The 18,538-nt window shown below is 44.4% G+C and overlaps 1 protein-coding gene across 11 annotated transcripts in view; it reads left to right on the top strand.

Annotated features, from left to right (window-relative positions):
- Positions 1–18,538, top strand: part of shank3a (SH3 and multiple ankyrin repeat domains 3a) — a 134,522-nt gene that overhangs the window by 109,676 nt on the left and 6,308 nt on the right. For 5 of the 11 annotated variants that reach the window (XM_019857173.1, XM_019857174.1, XM_019857179.1 and 2 more), the window contains 10 exons: positions 2,624–2,699; positions 6,232–6,314; positions 8,205–8,329; positions 8,926–9,061; positions 11,165–11,245; positions 11,641–11,664; positions 12,450–12,577; positions 12,662–12,767; positions 13,678–14,204; positions 14,546–16,635. In XM_019857173.1, the coding sequence (XP_019712732.1) occupies positions 2,624–2,699; positions 6,232–6,314; positions 8,205–8,329; positions 8,926–9,061; positions 11,165–11,245; positions 11,641–11,664; positions 12,450–12,577; positions 12,662–12,767; positions 13,678–14,204; positions 14,546–16,635 (3,376 nt within the window). Of the gene's footprint in view, positions 1–2,623; positions 2,700–6,231; positions 6,315–8,204; positions 8,330–8,925; positions 9,062–11,164; positions 11,246–11,640; positions 11,665–12,449; positions 12,578–12,661; positions 12,768–13,677; positions 14,205–14,545; positions 16,636–16,813; positions 16,861–18,538 lie in introns of all 11 variants that reach the window. The other 6 variants (XR_002166495.1, XM_019857181.1, XM_019857175.1 and 3 more) reach the window with 4 other exon arrangements.

Genomic DNA, 18,538 nt, shown 5'->3' on the forward strand with positions numbered 1-18,538 from the left:
GTGTGTGTGTGTGTGTGTGTGTGTGTGTGTGTGTGTGTGTGTGTGTGTGTATGTGTGTGTGTGTGTGTGTGTGTGTGTGTGCGTGTGTGTGTGTGTGTGTTTACGCGTGTTTGTCGGCAGCTCTTATCTATCAACAGCAAGACAGTGTAGGTTAATTCCCCGGGTTCAGAGACTGGCTGTGTGCATGCGTGCCACGTGTGCCCTTCAGACAAGGACAGCATAGATGGTGGCACGTCCAGCAGAGGATCCGTCATAAATGTGGCCCTCCGCTAGAACGAGCGTGTACAAACGACCGCTGAGTGTCTCGCAGTGACTCTTGTCTCAAACAGGCTACATGTGTGTGTTGTCATTTTGTTTGCAGAAAGAACCCCAACAATAGCAGAAATAACAGGGCAACGTTTAGACTGTGTGTGTGATATTTAAATGGCCTGTTCTTCAACAACTTTTGCTTCCCTTCTGTCCTGGCTGTTTTTTTTTACTTGTGCATTCTTACATCCTTCCTTCTGTGGCTTAAAACTACTTTTCTGCTTGACTTTATCTTCAATCTTAGACATGATACTATTCTTTTCCGGACCACCTTTGTTGTCTTCCTTTATTTCCAGCTTTCTTCCTTCTCACTTTCCTGCATTCCTTCCTTCATTTCTTCCCACCTTCCTTCAGACAACATTTTGTATTTTTCTATTCTTTGCTTAAAACGATGCGTATGCCTTCCTTCCTTGCTTTCTGATATCTCTCCTGCCTTCTTCTTTTGCTATATGGTGGCATTCTTTTCATCTTTTCTTCCCGCCTTCCCTCAGACCCGCTTTTTATTTATGCGTCCTTTGATCCTTCTTTCCATGATTTGAACCTCATTTTTTGCATTGCTTGCTTCCTTACCTCCTTCCTCCTTTTTTCTTATTTTCTTCTTTCCCTCTTCACTTCAGTAAATGTTATTTTAACACCACGTTGTCTGGATGCATGTAGAAACTTTGCCGGTGTTAAAATATACACCATGGTGTTAAATTAACAACAGCAGATTTGCAGTGTACCTCCTTTCTGTCTTCCTTCTTTCATGTCCCTCCTCAAAAGTGCATACATACTTTTGTCCCACCCTGCATGCTGTATACCATCATGTGAGCATGAGATCTTTATTTTCTAAAATCCATCCATCCTCACACATCAAATAGATGCTAAAGAGGTGGATAAGTGGATCGTGTATTCTCTGAGGGAGCAAAACAGGAAATAAAAGTGACAGCCGACGCAAGAGAAAATATTCTAAATGTTACGCTACGATCACCAGGAGGTGATGGATGACGTATCAGACATGAGCGAGAAATGGAGAATTTGGTAGCGTAGTCAGCTCATATTTTGTCACACATACATACGCACACACACATGCACACAACATGATAAATGTGTCAAGTATGTTCACTGCCTCTATGTCTTCCTTTCTGTCAAACGTTAAACTCTACTGGTTCATTGTGATAGGTCAATCGTTCTCAAACTTTTTACACTAAGAATCACCGAAAAAAAAGGCTTAATGACCAATACCAACCTTAAAATCCCACTACAGCGTAGTAGAAAACAGGGCAGATGAAATATCAAATACAGTGAGAACGAATTGTGAACTCTAATATATGCATTTTATATTGTTGTAAGCCACTGTAACATTATGTACAGTTTGAATATTAGCATTGCTCTTAAATATAGAAAAAATAAGTACTTCATTAATCATCTGGATCAGGGGTGTCAAATTCACTTTTGTCGCGGATAACTTTGGAGTCACTAGTTTTGAAATCAGTCAATCACCTATAATAGTTTTGAGTGAGTGTTAACGGGGTAACAAAATTGTTGCAAAATCTCAGTTATTTATTACATGTGACAATTTGACATTTAGGTATAGATTTTAGCAAGGATCATGGAAGTTGACACACATGATTTGCTTTTTTTGGGCCACATAAAATGACATGGCGGTCCAGATCTAGCCCCCAGGCCTTGAGTTTGACACCAATGATCTAAATAAAATATATTGTGCATAAGTTAAATTCAAATTTGACTTCAACGTTTGCAAAGAAACCGATATAGAAAATGCAACGTTAATGTACTTAAAAGTTAAATAAAACAAACCGTACTTAACAAATGTATTGTACTTTTATTTCGGTGACACTTGACTGTATCGAAATGTTTTTTTGACTGGGCAGGCCATGCAACAAGTCACATTTTAAAATATCATACAAGTATAAAAAGAAGTTTTCAAACACTTTTCCTTGATGGGAATCATGGAGAATCAAAGTTAAAATGTCAGCAACATAAAATCTTTGTTCACCATACAGTTGATGGTTTTAGGATGACGGTTAACATTTCAACGTGTCATGCAAAGTGTAAAAAGATGGACAGACTCCAAATATGTACTGGTGGTGCTGGAGTCTTGTCACATGATTTTCTTTGGGGCTCCTCCTTCACTTGGACTGAGCATCACATGCAAGCCGAAGAAAAAGCTAATCACACACTCGAGGTTCACCCTTTGATGCTTGCTGAGCTGCAATCCGGGGGAATGTTGTGACTTAACAAGCTTTTACCACTGTGTCCGTTCATGGAGATGAAAATCCTCATGTCGTTGTGTTGGTGTTGTTTTGTTTTGCAGAAACTCGAGAGGACCGCACCAAAAGACTGTTTAGACATTACACTGTGGGCTCCTATGACAACTTCACCTCATACAGGTAGGTCCCTGCTAACTTGTGGTGGTCATGCCCAAAACTCCCACAAGAGAGAAGTCAGTCTCCCTGGAGTGTTTCGCTGGACAGCAAATTCTCTTGTGGAATTGACTGCCACCTAAAGGCAACAAGCAGTCACTGAAAGATTTGGGGCCTTTTTTTTTTTTTTTTATAAGCGTACCACCACAGTGGATCTGAACTAAAACAGTTAGCATTCTATTGAAGTGTAGCGTTGATTTTCTTTAATTTATTAACCACCTTGTTATGTTGCAGCTTAACTTTAAAGTAAAAAAAAAAAATCAAACAAAAATATCCAGATTTTTTTAAATGATTAAAAAAACTATCAAATTAGCAATTAAGTTATTGTAATTTTGATAATCTACAGTAATTTGATAAAATACATAACTTTAGAAAAAATAGGATATTAGTGCAAACTGATCTGTGATTTTTATTTTGGAATTGATAGGTTTGTTTGAGTATAAATGAACACTTTTGGTTTATTCGATTTTCTGCTGACAACACTACTCCCAAATTCCAAACATAATTGTTGTCAATTTTACAGAACAAGGACAAAGGTCAAACGATTTAAATATTTTTTCCCCCTCTTGTTCCCAGAGCTGTATATGTGCAGTATAGTAGGATTTGTTTTTCTTTGTGCAAAACCTCCCCGTACATCAGCTTTTCATAGTCATTGGGGTGTGAAGCTCGGTGGGCCCTGGACTGGTCGCCAAGGCATATTTAGACAAGAAAAATAACACATCACTAGAAGTGAATCAGACCACCTGTCATAAAAAACATGAAGAGACCATTCATGAAATGCTTCAATGTCTTTCTTCTCAGGGAGCTCTTGGTGTGTGACCATTTTAAGCATAATTTCTCTTTGTTTGTTTTTAATGAAAAACACTTTCATTCCTTAAATTTTTTTTTTAAATGGAAAAAAAAAACGTTTGCAACTAGTAAAAAAAGAACAATAATTACAATTTATGTAATAGTAATATGTTTTGTTTTTTTGTTTTTTTTATAGAGTGTCTTTATTAGAGCCCTTGGTGAATTGAAGCCTTTCCTAGCTGACTGCACATGAAAGGCTGGATAAACTTTGGACTGGTTTCCAGTCAGGGCACATTTCAAGTTTGAATGTCCAATTCACCAAACATATGTTTTTGGAATGTGCGAGAAAGCCTAATGAGGACAAGATATTGTGGCAAGAGGTTTCACCAGAATATGGCATAAAGTATACCGCTGAGAAATGACAGCCATTTTGTGTGACGCGCCTGAAATTAAAACTGAAAATTCTATTCAGGTCTATTGCAGTGGTGTACAAAGGCAGAATCATTAAAATTCATTCATGGCTTGTCAGCATAACTCTCTGAATTTGTCCCAGTTGTCATTTCTAAGCTGACAATAATACAAAAACACATTTTCGTATTCATTCCCTTTTAGTTTGGAGGCAAATACAGCAGGTGGCAATTTCAGTTGCAGAGTGGCAGTTTTAATGTGACTTTCCCACACGACGGCCTTTTCGAGTTTCTAAATGTCATTTGTGTCGCCAGAGTTCCAGGTTTTACGGAGTTTCCCATCAGCATGCACCGTACACTTGACAGTCGACAACCATGCACATTCAATATGTCAACGTGGCCATCACCTAGAGGCGGAAAGCCTGATACTACGTGATCTGAACTACATGTTCAGGACCAAAGAAATCACATCCTAAAGTGCTTATATACACTGTATATATACAAATATATGCTCAGCCCTTTATATGCCCAATATATGCCCAAACATGCTACTTTCAACTTCCCCTGGATCAAAATGAATTTTTTTTCTTTTTTTTTTTCTCTGAGCGTGCGGACACCACTCTATTGAAAAAGGGGCCCATAGGGTTGCAAATAATTGTGGCCTACATGACATGACATGACGTCAAAGCATAAATCATTTTTCGGAAAATATAAAAACTAATGCTAGCTAACAAACTTTATTAAAGCTAACTGAATTTTAAAAACAAAAAAGTCAGAATGAAATAAAAGCTAAATATCATGACACATGGAAAAGTATGATTACCCCGATGAACAGCAGCATTTTAAGCCAACTGGAGACATTTGACAAGAACGAGCTGACTCCAAAGTTGTGCATCCGCATTAACTCAGTTGAACAGGAGTATGTCGACTTTTCCTTTCCATTGTTGATGGGAAATCGATTGTCTTTCTATACTCTGCATTGTTAAAAAAAATCTTCTCACGCATGATTGATGAACAACAGAATATGGGGATCATTAAGCGTTTGAAACCCAAAAGTCAGTCCAAGATGTCACTAGCCAGTGGAGGGCGGCCAGAATCAGTATTATGTGCTCCCTCTAACGTGTTCCAGTTAAGAGGCATACAGCAGCAATCGGAGCCAACTGGAGATGTTTGATGGAGGACTAGTTGACTCCTAACCTACCGGAGACATACGTTGGAAGTCTCCACACTTCAAATTTCAAACAAAAGAAGCCATTTGGATTCAATGTGAAACATCTTCGGCAGTCAAGAATCCATAGTCGCCTCAATTCAACCATTGCGGATTGTCTATTTTGCTGGCCAGACAACATTTGATCAGTTCCCCATCAAGACCAACCTTTTATAAATTCCTGCCTCATTCCCATCAAATATATTAACTACAATCAAATCCCTGGAATTTTGAATGCCTGTGGCCTCCCTCTTGCAGAAAGGTTTGTTTCCGATCAGCCGTTTGCACCAGCACCAGCTCTGTGTTCTCTTGGTAAGTCTTGAAAGCGAAGTGATGTGACGCTAAGGTAACGGGAGAGCGAGCACAGTGGTTAATGGCTCATTTTACAAGCTTTTACTAAAACGTTTGCTTTGATGTTTGGAGTGGCCGCAACCTTACCTAGCCAGGTGTGTTGAGTTTGCATTGCAAGTGTATCTGACGCTGAGTGTTTGATGGATTTTATGTTCTGATGACTTTTTACTTCTTCTTCCTCCATTAAAAAAATATACTAGAAATTGTCCTTATTCCCTCAAAAATAAGGTCCGGGACGTTTTAATAGCATCTGGCTCAACTGTTTTCTGGGTTTGATCATGTGACATTCACAATGTGAGCCTGTGGCCACTTTGACATCAATTTCATTCAACACAAGGGGGCGGCACTGCATAAAATGTCAACCTTCTCGGATGGCTGAAAAGAGGTGGATTCATCAGAATGTCGTGTTTGGACTAGAGGGAGTACACTGAGCATATTATTGCAAATAATATTTTGGACTTTTGAATTTTTGATGCTTTAAGTGCGCGTTCCTCCATTAAATGTCAACAAGTGGAATTTCCTCTGTCATTAGCATCACTTCTGAGGCTCTCGTGTCTGTCACTTCAATGGCGGACGATTGATTCACCCTTAAAATGCTACTGAGCCGCACTTCAGTCAGAACTGCTATTTGCCAGTGTGTGTATGTGTGTGTGTGTGTGTGTGTGTGTGTGTACGCGCGCGCGCGTACGTGCGTGTGTGGTTCCAGAGTCAAACTTTCTTTCTTTCTCATCTGTTCGCTTCCAAGTGATTACATCATAGAGGAGAAGAATGCGGTCTTACAGAAGAAAGAAAATGAGGGCTTTGGTTTTGTCCTGCGTGGAGCAAAAGGTGAGCATTATTATTCCTGTTGTAGATTTTAGAGTTATTTGCTGGACAGGGAATGGGGCTACGCTGTGCCCAAGTCTTTAACACATCTGCCTCACAGTTTGGAGGCTGGGCTTCAAATGCAGGCTCCGCCTTCCTGTGTGGTCCATATTTTGGTTGGGTGGTTTGGGAGAAAAGAAAGAAGCATGGAATGAACATGCAAAATCCACACAGAAGAGTCTTGAACCCAGAACGTTTCAACTGTTAGACAGATGTAATTAATCTCCACAAGGGCACTGTACTGCGAACGCATCATATGAGTCAGTAGCAGCTTTGGTCAACACGTTTTTGCCAACTCGCTGTCCCATCTGCTGCTCCCACATGGCGCTCGCATTTAGTCGACACCTCTCCTCTCACTCTCTCTCATCTTTTCTTTCCTCCTCCCTCTCTCACTCGCTCCTTCTCTTCATCTTCCTTGGCAACCTCTACGTACATGATCCTCTCCACCTATTCCATCAGTGTGTTTTACTCTTTTCACGCATGTGCCCTGTTCTCCTAACTGCCCCATTCCCATCCCCATCTTGCTTGGGGGGGGGGTGCTTCAGAGGAGGGTTACCATGGCAACCACCGCTGAGGTACCTTGGTGGGAGTCTACTTTTACTTCTCTATCACTCACGACCAGTAGAGCTGTCTTTTATTGTCCAATGAAACACACACACACCCACACACACACACACACACACACACACACACACACACACACACACACACACACAAGACCACAAATGCAGTCCACTTAGTGTGGGCTCAGAAAAAAGTCACGTCAGTGACTGTTGGATATGCGCCATGGGATTTAATGGTGTGTGTGTGTGTGTGTGTGTGTGTGTGTGTGTGTGTGTGTGTGTGTGTGTGTGTGTGTGTGTGTGTGTGTGTGTGTGTTTTCAAACATGACATTGTATGCAGTTTTACTCCTCACCAAATAATCCAGAACACAAGAAAGAAACAGGGCAGCATGGTAGTCTAGTGGGTTTGAATCTCGGTGCCGGCCCTCATGTGCATAGTTTACATATTCTCCCCATGTGCAGATGGAAACTGCAGCTTCCTCTCACAATCCAAAACCAAACATGTTAGGTTCATTGAAGACTTGAAACTGTGACCCGACAATACAAAAAGAGTCTCAAGTTGTGCAGGTACAGTAGATTTCGAGATGCAGGGCAATAATGGTTCAGTCGATCAAAGTTCCTCCTCTTTCGTCTGCTGGACAGGTGAGTCTATCAGATCTCAAGGCTAATTTTACTTGCAAGGCTGTTCCCAAAATGCATTCGGAGCTTACAGTAAGTATTGGGCAGCAAACTTGTGTTTTTCCAAAGTGATGAAGCTTTTGCATCTCATTGTACTAACTTAAATTGCATATCGCGGCAGACATCTCAAAATACATAGTCTTCTGGGGGCTAAGCATATATTAATACATTTTGGTAGAGAGGAATATAGGCCTACTGTCATATAGATTATGTTATCGGGCATCCTTCTAATTCCCTTGAGCAACCAAGATTGAACTTTTGAACTCTTTATAATTTCTATTATCTAGTCCAGTTGAAGTCCAGGGGAGGAAGCCCCATCATAGTAAAGAGGATACTAATGTGATGTGTGTAGTTCTTCATAGCCTCTTCATTTTGCTCTCAAAGTGCACGGAATTGATGGATTTTTAACAGAATGTAGAAAAAAATTCTCCCGGGGGGGCATGCCCCCGGACCCCCCTAAAGGGGCTGTGTTCCCCTTGGGGCTAAGCCCCCCTTGTTCTTCAAACCTAGTGACGCCCCTGGCATTGATATCAGTTGAAATCTGAGCTCAATCTCTTTTTGATTATGCCCAAATCTCACCTTGATCACTAAATCCTCTCATCTGTTTGCTTAGCCGAGACGCCCATCGAAGAGTTCACTCCGACCCCGGCTTTCCCCGCTTTGCAGTATCTGGAATCTGTAGACGTGGAGGGTGTGGCCTGGAGGGCCGGACTGAGGACAGGAGACTTTCTTATTGAGGTAATCGCGAGCACATACAGAAATATTCATCTCTATATCTTGACTTTACAGTTGCATTTGTTCCATGGCCATACTCGCCCCTGAAAAGTAGAATCTCATCGGCAATGCCATTTTTCTGTCAAAAATGTTCGCTTCAACACCAGTTGTTTAAGGGTTTATAACTACCACGATATTGATGCGAGCTTTGTGAAGCCTTCTACAGTGTTTGATGTTATGTGTTAGCGTTAAGCTAGCGAACTTTCAGTTTTAGACAAAGTAATGTGCTTTGGTTAAATACAAACTGCCGATATGTGTAATTCCTTTTGTTCTATGTTTAATTTTAGACTAAACTTGAAATTGGAGTGTCAGTTAGCAGCTTAAAGCAAGCACACTTGTCCTCTAATTTGAATAACTCTTGGCTGTAGACATGATCTGCTTCCTCTCAGCTCTTATTTACTTTCTTAGAACCTTTGGAAAAAGCTCGCTGGTAAGGCAGATTTTTGATCGCAACACAGAGTAAAAAAAACAACGTGTTGTAACTTGAAAACCTGATCAGTTAAGTTGAGTTCATACTGTATCAAAATGGCAGCAACGATGACATGTGTGGCACCCATCAGGTGAACGGTGTGAACGTGGTGAAGGTCGGCCACAAGCAAGTCGTATCGTTGATCCGACAAGGAGGCAACCGTCTGCTGATGAAGGTGGTGTCGGTTACGCGCAAGCCAGAGTCGGAGGAAGTTGTCCGCAAGAAAGGTAAACACCACTAAATATTGGAGAGGAAACACAAAAGCACTTCACACTGAAATTTGACGGGAGAGGATTGTGAAACGCTCCCTGTGAGGTTGCGCCATCAGTTACTTGTTTGTCCATAGGTGCCTTGTGATTGACTGGTGACTAGTCAAAGCAGTTAACCCTGCCTCTCACCCAAAGTCAGGTGTCAAAAAGACATTCCAACTAGAGCTGTGAGCAACTCTTGAAAATGGATGATTGGGGAGATGCTAATCTGAATGCCAATGACTGTTGAGCAAAGCAATAATTCCTTCATTACCGACTACTACGATGTTCCCGGAAGCTCCTCAGATACGTTTTGAGACTTTCCTGTACACTCCTCTTGTACAGTAATGAAATGCACACAGAAACACACAAAGTCTTCTTGCACCTCTGCATCTTTGGTTCTCTTCGCCACTGTTGTCATGGCAACTACACCGCATGTTTGGAATTAAGCATTCCATTATAGCAACAGGCTCTCTCTACCTCTCGGGCTGGTCTCTCTCTCTCTCTCTCTCTCTCTCTCTCTCTCTCTCTTTATTTATTTTTATTTTTCGAACCCTCCTCCATCTCCACTTCACCACGATCTACACACATGCAGAATCGGCGAAGACCAGGACTGTTGATTGGACTTCTGCACCATATGAAGGATAGTTGGATTTTATGATTTTTATTTATTTTTTATTCACTGAAGGATGGCACTTTTTGTATGAATGCTGCAGTTTTTTTTTTTTTTTTCTCTCGGGTCTCCCGTTAGTAAACTTCCTGCATTTAGGAACTATCTTGCACACCTGAGGTGCTTGTTGAATATACATTTTAAAGTCAGCGAGATTGCAACCTTGCATGTTTGGAGATGGATTACAAAACTCCCAAAAGTGTGGAGGTGTGATGTCTGGTAGTGTCGTTCTCCTTAGCTGTTAAACCATTGTCCTTTCTCCATCTGTTAACGCAGATGTCGTTTTGTTCTCCAAGGGCCTGATTTACTCAAGGGCTGCACATGCAAAAACAGGAGCAAATTTGATTGCCCACACCAATAGATGTGAAAGCTGATCATCTAACCAGGCGCACCCAGCATTTTATCTGACAAACAGACAGAATTGCTGCACAGTTGAATTTTACGTGCTATGTGAGAAGTTGATGCAAATACAGTCTACGAATTTAGCATGTCCAATATAACTGATCGAATTTGAGACAAGTTGCGGTGGCTTTTTGTGTGTTTTTAAATACGAAAGGCAAATGTGTGAAAGACAAATGCAAACTGGCACCGTAAACATGGCTACGTTACCGCAACAAGGAGAAGGCATGGGCAAAATGAGAGGCACCAGGCACAATAGATCCTTTCCGCTCGTGCGCTGTTTTTGAAAGGCCACAAATAAAAATTGTTCTGACATATTGTCTATTCAGCAATGCAATTTTGAAGTGTCTGGGTGATCAGCCATATCACCTATGACAACTTTCAACTTTGCCTTTCCGTGCATCCGGCTCATTTCAGCACAGGGCAGCAATTGGTGGCCTCCCACAGCAGTTTTTTGGGGTGTGCTGGTCCAAGTTTTAAATCAAAGAAAGTATGGCTTTTGTGTCATTGCTGTCCTCCACAACATTTTTGGATCGACAGATTTCATTTCTGCCACTCAGTTTTAATTTAGTTTGCCTTTACCACTAACTCTTCCAATTTCATCACTTGGCACATTGTTTTGCACCTGTGGTACTCTCACAAATTTTTCATGGTGAAAACCAGCGGAAGGTACTCAAAGAGCGAAAGACAGTCGTAAATCAGGCCCCAAGTGAGGGAGAACCAGCTTGTGTGTCCGAGCTGCCGTGTCGATACGTTTCACTTCACATCCATGGACTAAATTTTCCCTCGATGTGATGTTACGTTCGGGAGTGACCGAGAAAGAACACCTCCCGACTAATCAAGCCCTGGCATGACGTCGGGCTTCCAGCATAGGACCTCGTCCAAATTGGATACGATGAAAACAAAGGCGACTTCGACATGGGCCGGCCATCTACGGGAGGCACGGAGGGCACTGAGCCGCAAAGCCAAAGACTTTCCATCACGGTCTTCAACGCCATACCTTTTCTCCACAGCGCCGCCGCCTCCCAAAAGAGCCCCCAGCACCACGCTCACGCTGCGCTCCAAGTCCATGACGGCCGAGCTGGAAGAATTGGGTGAGTTCTGGCATTTTTGGATGTATGCTCTCTATGGCAAGCCATTTGAGCATTTGTTCAATATGCTTCATACTCACCTTGAGGTCCATGTACTATGATGCTATTTGTCCATACAGTAATGCAGTGTAGGTATGGAAAACACACCACTAGTCTTTTCACTAGAGTGTCCTAGTTTTTCTCTTATTGCGCTGAATTGTCTTATGAGTGAAGTCAAAGAGTGAACTAGTTGACGGACGTTAGGGTAGATATCACATGTATAAATGCTCAAACGGTGTCCCGGACTCCTCCTGTTTTCTGCTTTCTTTTTTTTTCCACTAACTTTGACAATAGTTACTTCTCTTGGCTTGTTCTTGTGCTTTTTCTCTCCTCTGCTGACGCTTTCATTGTCAACAAAGCTTCTGCTCGGAGGAGAAGAGGAGGTGAGTCTGAGGCAAGAGACTCAGATGTTTTCTCACTGCTCTCTCCATTTTGTGGGGCAAGGAAACATGGCCGCTGTTGTGCGAAAAACATATACCGTAATTTCCGGACTATGAGCCGCGACTTTTGTCACATGCTTTCAACTCTGCGGCTTATTTCATGAAGCAGCTTTTATAAAGACTTTTCTAACGGCCGCCTGTGTACCGTCTTTCTTTGTAAATATCTCATGTTACAATATGGGCACCTGCGGCTTATACACAGGTGCGGCTTATGTGTGTGCAAAATATTTTTTTCCTTTAAAAATGTAGTGGTGCGGCTTATAATCAGGTGCGGTCTATAGTCCAGAAATTACGGTATGTCCATTTTTTACACTAATGGTGTGTTCAAGTTTAGGACATTCCATTAAAGTAGAATTTTTTTTAAAAAAAATGACAAAAATGGACATACATGTTTTTCTCAGGACATTGGCGATATATACCTCATAATAATATTTTACTATAGTTGATTACAACTGAACTGTACTTAACAAATGTACTGTGCAGGATTTAAAACCACTGTAACACAGTTCGAATATTTCATTCAGTCATTCTTTCATATACCACTAGAGGGAGCTGGTGTACCACACTTGGCAAATCACATTACAAAATTCAATGCCAGTCGTCACATCATCATTTGTATTCTCTATTGTATTTAGCAGTTTAAAAACAAATGATGTGGCGGTCGTCTCCTCGTGTGTCTCATTGCTTTCTTACCTTACTTAGTTCTGGCTCATTTGCCTTCTTAACAGAGAGACTCGATGAAATGTTGGCATCCCAGGAGTCCATGTTGCGTTCTCATCCCCCGGAGGCAGATTACCGAGCAGCCACCGTCAAACAGCGGCCCACCAGCAGGAGAATAACACCAGCAGAGATCAGTGTGAGTGCACCGATTCAAAATCAGCACCTCGTTATAAACACATCACGTATCACATTTCAATGTTTTGTTGGGGTCTGGCTGCAGTCACTGTTTGAACGACAAGGGATGACACTACATGGAGGTTTTCATCCAGCCATGGAGAGCGGTCATATGGCACTACCTAAGGGGATGTCCAGGACCAAGTCATTTGGTAAAACAATCACCTATCCTGTTACTGCTGCGATCCATTACGACAGTCAATTCCCAAAAGTGTTCCGTGACAAATCATGAGGTGTAGCGCAGGATAGTATCATATTTCACTTAACTGGTCTGAAAATGATCAATCTTTATCCATTGTCGGTGACATACAGTAACAGACAAAATGATGAAATTCTCTTCCAGTAGATAGCAGGTGTATTTTACCCCATCTATGCCATTTCGACATGTTAACATTAAGCTAGCAGACTTTAGCTAAACAAAATGATATGGTTGGACTAAAAATGTTGGTAATTAATTTTGCAATGTTTAATTCTCTTTTTTTACATGTTCTGTTCCGTTTGTGTTAAAGTTTGGATGGTTTCTAATAACGTCAACATTGATGCTGATTTTCCGTTAGGCCATCAATTTCTTTTCTTATGGTTATTAAACCAGCGGACTTTCATTCGACAACATTTTCTGGTTTGGTTGGACACTTTGGTGTTTAAATATAATTTGTACAAATCTAAATGCAGTATTGTATATTGTATTGTACACTCTTTTGTTTAATTTCTTGTGTTAAGCTGGAGCTCACAGCTGAATTGTGCGGCAGATTGCTAAATACGGGGCCAGTGATACATTTTTTAAGGTTTAATCCTCCAAGTATCACAAAAAAAGATTTGGCTGTGTGAGTCACTCACTTAATTCATGTTTAATGAAGTGTTGAATAAGTCAAACAAAGATGGAAAAAGCCTTTAAAAAAAAAAGTGTTAAAAGGATAAACTGTTGACTGTGCAAGGTGACAGTTTCACACATAGCAGGATTAAAGCGTGAAGTAGCCATGGACCTGCTGGGCTGTTTTAACAAAAGGTCTGTTTTCCTGATCTTACTGTAATCCTCGTCCTTAAATGTGGCGTGCCCTGCAGGTGCCACTGAGGAGGATCATCTCTCTGCCCTGGAAGGTGAGCACCGCTTTCCCCGCAGTTCCTCCATGACAGACAGCCTCCGAGACCACCCGCAGCCTCATCCGATCCCACCTCCTCCGCAAACAGCACCTCCTCCACCTCCCTATTACCTGGACACGGGACCTCCCCCGGCTTTCTGCCCACCACCGCCCCCGTCGCGGACTCAGAGTCAGGGCCACGAACCAGGGGGACGCTCCAGCTTTAAGCCCTCCTCCCTGGACCTGCCCTACGAGGCAACTCATCGGCAGGCCGCCCAGATAGAGAGGCAGAAGAAAGCCCGCTCCATGATTATCCTGCAGGACTCGTCCCATTTACCCGTGGAACCCACAGAAATTCCCCGGCCTTCTGCTGCCACTCCTCCGGAGCGAATAAAACGGAAGGGGCGGATTATTGACAACCCCTATGCCAATGTGGGTCAATTCAGCATTGGACTGTACACACCTACCAAGCCTCAGAGGAAGAAGAGCCCCCTGGTGAAGCAATTACAGGTAAGTGGTATTTGTTAGTTGAATTGGTGTCAAAGAGCCTCTCACTCGTTTTCATATTGCACGCTTGAAATCCAGGACCCGGAGAAAATTTCTACAGGGGGTCGTCGGTAGTCACTCAGGGATGATGTGAATGTGGCTGGTTGTCTGTCTCTGTGCAGTGGTACCTTGACAGCCTTTTTTTGTGTGTGTATGTTTCTCGTGCAAAAATGTACTGCAATTATGACTTAACTACTTTGTTACTTGTAGTAAACTGCATGTTGCAGGTGAGGTTGGAGGAAAGCAACTCTATTGTACTGTAAACCAACAACTGTCTGTGAAAAAAGTCATCCTTGTTGTTCCAGGTGGAGGATGCACAAGAAAAAGCTAATTTGGCCTTAGCAGCTGCCCACTCACGAGAGAGCTCACCCTCAGGACGACCCCCGCACGGCCACTCGCGCACCAGCCGTGCAGACTACTACCAGCAGCAGCTGATGGCCGAGCGGGAGCGTTTGCGGGCCCAGGGCGAGGTCATGTTTCAGGGTAAGGGCCCCTTTGCCGCCGCCATTGCCGGAGCAGTGAAAGACCGTGAGCGTCGCCTGGAAGAGCGGCGGAGATCCACTGTCTTCCTTTCTGTCGGAACGATGGAGGGGGCATCCTCCGCTGGAACGGAGGTCCCCTCTCTGACTCAGTCTCACTCCGTCGATGAGCGGATACTCAACAGAGAGTTTGGCCAGCTGCCACCTCCTGCCTTGGCCTTGAGCCCCTCACCTAGCGGGACCACCTTTATCCATCCGCTGACCGGAAAGCCCCTGGACCCCAACTCCCCTTTGGCTCTCGCGCTGGCCGCAAGGGAGAGGGCGCTGACCTCCCAGAGCCAATCCCCAACTAGCAGCCCAGAGCCACGGACTAAACAGGAGCGAGTGGGCCAAGGCGTAATATTCATTGACAGTCAGACCAAAGAGTCTCCTCATGGAGAAGGACCACCCACATCTCCTGCTTTTACATCTCAAAGCTCCAAGGGGTCCACTCCAGCTTCAGTGTTAGTCCCTCAGCCCACCAAACCACCGTGGTCACCATCAAGTGTGTCGTTCCACCAGGAGATGGAGGCGAGGATTGAGGAGAGGAAGGAGGAAAAGACGCGAGAAGATAAGAAGAGCATGTTGATCAGTATTATGGACACGTCGCAGCAGAAAACGGCAGGACTGATCATGGTCCATGCGACCAGTAATGGCCAAGCTGACAGCAGGGGTCCGGAGCAAGAACAGGCAACTCTGTCGACATCCAAAGAGCCAAGCAAGTCTCTCAGTCCACGGATTAAGTCCCCCAGTCCCACAGTCTCTTTGCCTCAGCTTCAGAGTCAGCGTGCTGCCAGTCCAGCTCTAGAGAAAGGTCTGATACAGGGAAGCTCGGAGGAGGACACGGATCCATACACGGTGACGCTGCCTCCTGCCATGCTGTCCTCCAGTGACGAGGAAACACGTGAGGAGCTGCGTAAGATAGGTTTTGTACCACCACCTGATGAGTTCGCTAACGGGCTGCTAGCACAGGCTCAAGCAAAGGGTATTTTACTCTCCCCAACCAAACCTTCTGTCCCTTCACCCACCACCCCGCCAACATCCACTCCCCAAACTCCCTCAACGCCGATCACCCCAACTGTAACCCCCACCCAGCTTCAGCCTCCATCACAGCTCCCACCTCCAGCCGGCGCTCCTATCAGTGCAGCAGCTGTCTCAGGGAAACCCTCGGACCCCCTGGAGCCCCCACCAGTGGGCGAGTCCGGCTCTGCAGCCGATTCAGGCGTAGAGGAGGCCGACACGCGCAGCTCCAGCGAGCGGGAGAGAGACCACCACCTCGAGACCACCAGCACTGTCTCCACGGTTTCCAGCATGTCCACGCTGTCCTCAGAAAGCGGCGAACCAGCCGACACACACACCACACACACTTCCTATGCCGACGGGCAGACTTTTGTGCTCGACAAGCCGCCAGTGCCTCCGAAGCCCCGAATCAAGTCCCACTTAGGAGGCAGTAAAGGCCCCGTCACCTTCAGGGACCCTCTGCTGAAGCAGAGTTCTGACAGTGAGCTGCTATCCCAGCAACAAGCTGCGGCCCTGGCTGCGGCGCTGGCCGGAGGAGCCGGGCTGCCCCCCGGCGGATCGGCCTCCGTGACAGGACTCGCACCCACCAAGCCGCGCTACCTCTTCCAGCGGCGGTCTAAGCTATGGGGGGACCCGGTGGAGCCCCGCGGGCAAGGAGTGGGCCTCGGTATTGGAAGTCTGGGCAACCTCGGCGGGCTGGGACTAGGGCTGGGTGCTGATGAAGGAGCGAAACCCTCTGTGATGGGGGAGCTCAGTTCACGACTACAGCAGCTCAATAAAGACACGCGGTCATTGGGGGAGGAACCGCTGGGGGCATCACTCGACCCTGGGAGGAAGTCTCCTGTAGCAGGTGCCAGGTAAGAAGACAAATAAATTTTGGAAATCCATTATAAAAAGTTGCCTCATAGTTAAACACGTTTGCAATAAATAAAGCTCAGAGGGGTTCTCCCAACAATTACTGTTGATATATGTTTTAGTGTTGGGGGGAATCACGCTATGCCTGAGAGAACAACAAAGTGCTTTTTATTTCTGCAGATGTGAGGACACTGGAGAGAGTAAACCCTAAGGTTGTAGACACTAGGGTAAACGTTTTTGCTTTTTAAAAACACTTTCCTAACCAGCTTGTCAACTAATCCTGCTGAAGACTCTTCCCTTAAACACACTCATTTGTACACTGTTTGTTTCCTTTTGTTTAATGCTGTATTTCCTCACATAGTGGCCTCCATGCTAACCGATGCCAGTGAATTGTCAGTTGTGTCGTCCACAAACCTAAGCCGATTTACATTATGAACAATTGACATTAGGCTTCAAACAGGAAGTGGCCACTGAGTTTAGCATGTCAGAGAGTATCATCAGTGAGTTGCAAAAGAAATAAAGAGAGAATGGAAGAGGCACAGAAAGGAATATAAGTGCACGTCTGTGGACATTTCCCTGTATCAAGCACCTGTGATCAATATTGCCATTCAGCTTCTTGTTGAAGAACAGCAAAGCGTCCAGACAGCACTGAAACATTGACCAGTTGAACATTCAAAAGTCTTCCGAAGGACAAATTACATTGACTTGTGTACGTTATAGTACATTTTTGATTCATCCTCAAATTTTACCCGAAATCCCAAATTTTCATGGGAGTCATGTATTGAGGGATTGGTCTAACAAAAAGAAAGAACATTAATGTGTTGTTTACGGTTTGGGGTTTAAATATGAAGAATACAGAGCAGGCGAGGAATTGAACGACCACGGCTGCTATGTGAAGAAATAAGGTACACTAGTTACTTTGTTTGCATCACTTGATTACGTCTACTAACTAGGATTTGGATCCCTCATGCTTTTGACCAGTTATTTAGCTTTATTACTGAAATTGTGCGGAGAAGTACCGCAACAATGGCATTCTTGTTTCTGTAGTGACAGAAACGTGTTTAACAACACATGCAAATTAAGCATAGTGTTATCATTGATGCAAACAAGGGAACTGGCCCTTGGGTGTTAGTGTGTGTACACCTGAGGGCTTCTCACCACACACACACACACACACACACACAGACTGTGACCTACAGGATTCCCACCCCCCCCCCTCTTTCCCCCCCCCCCCCCCTCTTTCCCCCCCCCCCCCCCTCTTTCCCCCCCCCCCCCCCTCTTTCCCCCCCCCCCCCCCTCTTTCCCCCCCCCCCCCCCTCTTTCCCCCCCCCCCCCCCTCTTTCCCCCCCCCCCCCCCTCTTTCCCCCCCCCCCCCCCTCTTTCCCCCCCCCCCCCCCTCTTTCCCCCCCCCCCCCCCTCTTTCCCCCCCCCCCCCCCTCTTTCCCCCCCCCCCCCCCTCTTTCCCCCCCCCCCCCCCTCTTTTTCCCGCGCTCCACCCAAAGTCGTGGTTCAAATAATACATCAAGTGATACATCTACAGCTCCTGAGATTGTCACTGCCAAACGCAAGATAAGAGCAGCAGCTGTCTCATCGCTGCCACCCTTCTGACACTATTATCAGTAATGACCTCCAAGGATGTATCTTCAGATGTATTTGAACATGTCTGAATTAATGGTGTGTCGTGTCTCTGCTGAAAAGCCGTCTCACAGTCTTTGCATCGACTACCAGATCGAATGTTGACCTTGTCAAAATGGCATACCATCGAGCTCCGATTTAAATAACGCAGGAGTTCCCACTGTGGTTTTAAGGTTTCATCACCAACATAGAATATCTGGGCAAAAATCTTTTCAAATGTCGTTGGAGTCATGTCAGAATTGTTCCGATGTTGTCACATCATCATGATCT

Source organism: Hippocampus comes, unplaced genomic scaffold, assembly GCF_001891065.2.
Source record: "Hippocampus comes isolate QL1 unplaced genomic scaffold, H_comes_QL1_v1.1 scaffold186, whole genome shotgun sequence".
Taxonomy (NCBI): domain Eukaryota; kingdom Metazoa; phylum Chordata; class Actinopteri; order Syngnathiformes; family Syngnathidae; genus Hippocampus; species Hippocampus comes.